Genomic DNA, 6,000 nt, shown 5'->3' with positions numbered 1-6,000 from the left:
GTAAATCAAGCCATTGTTTATAGGGAAAATATGAGCAGAAGAGCGAATGTAAACCAGGGGAAAAAAACTCACTACCCTCCCCTCAGGGTCTTTAGGGGGGGGTTTCCTGTTTACAAAAATATGTATCCTTCCGTCCAGAAGAGATGACAATCCGCAAGTTTCATTCCACCAATAATGCTACAGTCTTCTTTTGGACTTGTGAATATTCTGTCGAGAGTCGAGACCTTAATGGCACCGAAGAACCCCCCCCCCCCCCCCCCCAACGAACAGTGTCTCGCACTGTAAAGAAATGCCCTCCTCGTAATTAGATTAATTTGCCATTAATGTCCATTTCGGGAGTTATAACTGAAGCTTGCAGTTCGACTTCAACAATGGTACGTTTTTTTCCAACAATTTTACAAGTGGTCTGACTAGCTTGAAGCTCTAACTGATTTAAAAGAAAATTGCTTCCTACACTGTTAGTTATTTTCTCATTTTTAAACAGTCTCTGATAGTAGGCTACAGACGTTGTAATCCTGAACACTGCGAGTAACAATGGCTACATTATTATCCTCTGAATAATGTGACTTGCAGCAGCAGATACAAATGTATCAAAAACCCAAATTCCTTTACATTTTATGATCTGACCCCAGATGAGAGCTGATACTAGGATTCCATTGGAGGAGAGATGTGAGACACAACACTCTGATGGTGTTTACACTGTAAACACAACTCTATGTCCACGGTCATTAGGACAGGAATGACTTTGAATACATGTGGAGGATGTAACGTTTTATCAATTGATTAATACTATATAGATCAGGAGCTGACTCTTGAACTCTTGAAGGGAAGTGGTGGTAGATATAGTGATATATAGTGACCGTTTGCCCGGTTGTGTCACTCCCCTCGTGAGCTCCTGATGGACTTTCAGACGATAGCCCACTATTAAGATTCACTCTGGACCATGACCTGGTTCCCAGAGCCTAAACACAGCATGGGTGTTTTGACATGAAACAACATAGCTGAGTGAACACACAATCTGTTTCTGCTTAGATGGGTTTTTAACAGAGTAATGCTGAGACTCTTTAAAATTAATGCCAAACAAAAACCAATGGTTGCAAAGTAATCAAACCATACAACTCAAAGTAGGATTACACAAGGATTACTTTTAACAATTTCCACAGAACATTAAAAAATAAGTTTGGTAACAGGATGATGTTTGTGCTGTTTGTGCTGCACTGTTCTTCAAGTAAATGTGTTTTTAGTGTTTCAAAAAATATATGAGTCTCGACATCGCTCTGTTACTGTGGAAATGCCCAAGTCCCAACTGCCCCTGAAGTTAGGAAATAATATGATGGTATTACCAGTGACCTCATACAGGATGTGAGCTTTCAATGAGAGGAAATGCATGAGTTTTCACAACTCCTGGGGCACAAGGACATGCCTAGAAACTAGCAGGAGACTGGAGCAGTGGGATTATCACTTCACATTACTTTCAGCTCTAATCAATTTCCACTGGATTGTTGTGATTTGTCCGTCTGAGTTTAATAACTTGTCCTCACTCCTCAATTTTCGAGGTTACTTGTTTTTTTTCTACTTTTACTGACTCTCTGTTTCTCTATTCTCTTTAGATTCAATCTTTTCAGCAATTCTCTCACTTTCTCTTTCTGTAGTTTCTGTCTCATCCCCCTCTCTCAAAATCCCCTGAATCTGTTCCTAATTTTCTCTCCTAAACCACTCCCATTCCTTTTCCCCACCACATTCTCCATCCTGATGTAAGGCCATCTCCCTCTGGAACTTCCTATGACATCCATCTGTTCTCAGAGAGTTGTTAGTGTGTCTGTGTGTGTGTGTATGTGTGTGTGTCTGTGTGTGTGTCTGGGTCTACTCTTGGGCTTACATCGTTCTGTTGGTTTATAGGACTCAGACACAAGCAGCTGTACAGAGAGCCAGTCCCAGGCAGAGTCTGATCAGCAAGTTCTAGCTACACCCATGGTGAGTACACACACATGCACACACACGCACGCACATACACACACACACACACCAGTGGAGGCTGCTAAGGGGAGGAAGGCTCATAATATTGGCTAGAACTGAGCAAATGGAATGGCATCAAGCACATGGAAACCATGTGTTTGATGTATTTGATACCCTTCCACCTATTCCACTCCAGCCATTACCACGAGCCCGTCCTCCCCAATAAGGTGCCACCAACCTCTTGTGACACACACACACTCTCTATTTTGTTAAAGCTCACAGCACTACTCCAGGACCCTACCTCACTCTCTCTTTCCCCACAGAGGCCACCACTCAACCTGATAGAGACTGGAGGAGGCCTGAAGGTACAGACGACCACACCTCACCTGGTTGGCCTGGGCAGTGGCCGGCTCAGTGTTGCCATCACACTTATGCCCCTAAATGAAGGTATGCACACTACACTACACACACACACACACACACACACAATCACACACACACACAGACTATACACACACACACACACACACATCTTGCCTATGCCACTCTATCTTGCCTATGCCGCTCTGTACCATCACTCATTCATATATATTTATGTACATATTCTTTATCCCTTTACACTTGTGTGTATAAGGTAGTAGTTTTGGAATTTCGCTACACTCGCATTAACATCTGCTAACCATGTGTATGTGACAAATACATTTGATTTGATTTGATTTACACACAGACACACACACACACACACACACACACACACACACACACACACACACACACACACACACACAAAGAAATAACCTAGATGCATTTATGTAAATCAAGTCCAGTTGATAGCTAGAGAACACAAACACAGTTCTTTAGACTTCCTGTACTTCCCAGAAGGGAAGCACTGAACTGCAAGCACTCTGGTGTGAGTGTGTCTCTTGGCTGCTAAAACCCAGGATGATTTGACTTAGCAATGCTGTGTGAATGCCATAATATCAGTGCATAGTCACATGCCTTTTAAATGAACCAGTGCTAAACGTAGAGGGGTTATGACCAGCACTACTGTATGCATGAAAGAAAGGGGAAACGTGTTACTTAGTCAGTTGCACAACTGAACGCATTCAACCAAAACGTGTCTTCCCGCATTTAACCCAACCCCTCTACAGCAGATGTTTCCACCTTGCCGGCTCTGGGATTCCAACCAGTGACCTTTTGGTTACTGGCCCAACGCTCTTAACCGCTAGACTACCTGCCGTGTGTTGATGTTTCATATGGGGTGCTATGTGCTACAGAGACAGTAGCTTTCAATGACGAGACTTTTCTGTGTTTCAGGTGTGACCCGAATTGGCCGAGAGGATGCGTCCGTACCTCAAGACATCACTATTGAGGGCCTGGGTATAGAGGCAGAGCATTGTCGTATTATAAACAGAGGAGGAGTCATCACTCTTCACCCTTCCGGAAACCTGTGCTCACTTGATGGAGTCCATGTCTCAAAGCCAACATTGCTGACACAAGGTAATACCGCAAAGTAATACACATACTCACATATGCACATGCATCCATACCCACACACACACTTGTCATCAACATATTTAACATATTAAATGGTACATATGCAAACATACAGATGGATGCAAGTATCAGATTGAGGTGAAGTAGAAAATATTTTCAACTCCTCTGGTCTTGTCTAAGGATGTAATCTCCTGTAGTGTTAGGACAACAAACTGTGAGAATGAATGATTTCTTGTCGCCGGTCAGTTACCCATCAGGCAACTGACATGCTGTTGACATACAGTAGGCCCGCCCTATTGAGATTGGGTGAGGTGCTTAGTGGGGTGAGACTTCACATATGCTGTAGCTCTGTGCGGTCGACGTCACCGGTCTTTTAGTCATCGCCATTCCACTTTCCATTTTCCATTTGTTTTGTCTTTGTTTTCTACACACCTGGTTTCTATTCCCAAATTACATGTTCATTATTTAACCCTCTGTTTCCCACATGTTAGTGTGCATGTTTATTGATTGTTCATGGCGGTACTTGTCGGCTAGTTATGTTCGCCGGGTTACGCATTTACACCTGTTATTTTCGAGTGACCGGTATTTCTCAGCACTTTGAGTATTTTCTGTAGACTGGTGCTGTCGTGGAATGAAATACCTTGTAAACTCATTTCTGCTCTCCTGCGCCTGATTCACTGCACCAGGTAACCACCACCTGACAGGAATTAAGAAATATAAAAATATTAGGACGAGCAATGTCAGAGTCCAAAGTATACATCCATATATGTAGTGTTTACAGTAGAAGGGGTAGTAGTCGTTAGAGTTTCTGTGCTCGAGGTTCGTAGACACACAAACACACAGATGCTTCTCAGCAAAGATACTAAACATGGTACAGTACGTGTCTGGTATTCACTCCCCTCCTTCACACGCAGTGTACGAAATAACATTACACATCGACTCATTACACTCATCATCTCTGCATCATTGGCGTGTAAGAGAGAAAATTGTTTGGTGTGTTTAATACTGTGTGTGTGTGTGTGTGTGTGTGTGTGTGTGTGTGTGTGTGTGTGTGTGTGTGTGTGTGTGTGTGTGTGTGTGTGTGTGTGTGTGTGTGTGTGTACGTGCGCTCACGCACAAGAGTCTGTGTGAGTCAGAGTGTGTGTTGAGAGAGATTTTCAACAAGGACTAAAGAGCAGCATCTGGAAGTAATCAGCAGCCCCTCCCCATGATGTAACAGCAGTTGTGAGTGTGATGGAGAGCAGAGCCTGAAGGGTTTCAGCAGTGGGCGAGGCCCCTGCCTTCTACTGCCTAACTTTCACTTGTACAAATACACCCCAAACACACAGACCGTACACACACACATACACACTATCCCACGGTCCACACTCTGAGAGATGACAGTCGTGAATTTGTTAGTTCATCAGTCACTGTCACTGCTTCTTTGTACCAGTTTAATATGAGTTATATTATAATTATTATTATATTATTATAATGTCAGCCATATGTATTAGTGTTTGTAGTGTTACCAGGACCATTGTAGTAGCTTTACCTGGTTTCTGTCGTTTGTAATGCCCTAAGGGAAAACATACAGTGGTCTACATTATTTAGGTGTGAAAGAAACAAGGAAAAGCACTGATTAGAGACTTGAGTGATGTGCATAACGTGCTGATGACTTTGTTTTAGACATTGCTCTTTGGACTGCTTTCTCAGCTTGGGTCGATTAGGGACAGTTCTAAATGTACTGTGGGAAAGAGGGGGGGGGGGGGTCCAAAATAGGGGAGGGGTTGCGGGTCTACTCTCGACAGTTTATAAGGTCTAGAAAGACACCGTCTGGCTGTTTTTTTAAGGATGATACTGAGATGTGCTGTCTGTTGCAGATCATCATTCTCCCAAGTCGTCCAATAATATTGTGGCCACGTGGGCACCTGACAGGCCCAGTTATTCAGGAAGGTTTAAAGCGCACTTTGCCTCTCCAAATCCGAGCGGCTAATTCCTCACGCACCTACAACCCAACGCTTCAATACAGCCTAAATATTTGTCATTTAACTTTAAAAAGGTATTACATTGTATATATGGCATAAACACAACCAGACACGATGTTTTAATCTGATTAGGCTAATTCAAAAATCTCCTGTAGGCATGAGAACATTCATCCTAAATATAATTCCAGCATCCTCAAAATGGCTTTACATTAACCAGGTTTACATCCAACCCTTTTATGCGAGTAAAGTAGTCCTACATGTCGGATAAAACATGTCACGACATCATGGGAAAGCATGCCATTTCTTAGGCTAGATTAAATAAATTATGATTAACTTCACATGGGTAGTGAATGTGCACGGTGATGAGCTTGATGCTCCTTTCAATAAATAATGAGGGTCTTATTCTGGTTACATGATGATCAATGCTTGGCTGGCATTTGACAAATAAAAATAATCTCACACTTTTGTCCATAATAAATCCTCATCATGCAGCATATACCCGTACTGTATCTGCGAGCTGTTGGCTAGAGCGCATGCGCCAATAGGTTACCAGACTGTGCACCTATTTAACATGTTTTTTTCG

The 6,000-nt window shown here is 42.8% G+C and overlaps 1 protein-coding gene across 6 annotated transcripts in view; it reads left to right on the top strand.

Moving 5' to 3' along the window:
* Positions 1–262: 262 nt before the first annotated feature.
* Positions 263–6,000, top strand: part of LOC109873983 (pleckstrin homology-like domain family B member 2) — a 28,503-nt gene continuing 22,765 nt past the window's right edge. For all 6 annotated transcript variants that reach the window (XM_031809014.1, XM_031809013.1, XM_031809012.1 and 3 more), the window contains exons 1-4: positions 263–374; positions 1,900–1,974; positions 2,280–2,403; positions 3,274–3,456. In XM_031809014.1, coding sequence (XP_031664874.1) covers positions 324–374; positions 1,900–1,974; positions 2,280–2,403; positions 3,274–3,456 — 433 coding nt within the window. In that variant the 5' untranslated portion in view covers positions 263–323. The remainder of the gene's footprint in view (positions 375–1,899; positions 1,975–2,279; positions 2,404–3,273; positions 3,457–6,000) is intronic.

The sequence above is a fragment of the Oncorhynchus kisutch genome, linkage group LG29 (genome assembly GCF_002021735.2).
Source record: "Oncorhynchus kisutch isolate 150728-3 linkage group LG29, Okis_V2, whole genome shotgun sequence".
Lineage (NCBI taxonomy): Eukaryota > Metazoa > Chordata > Actinopteri > Salmoniformes > Salmonidae > Oncorhynchus > Oncorhynchus kisutch.
The sequence above is the reverse complement of the archived record's forward strand: the minus strand, read 5'-3'. Positions and strand labels throughout refer to the sequence as shown.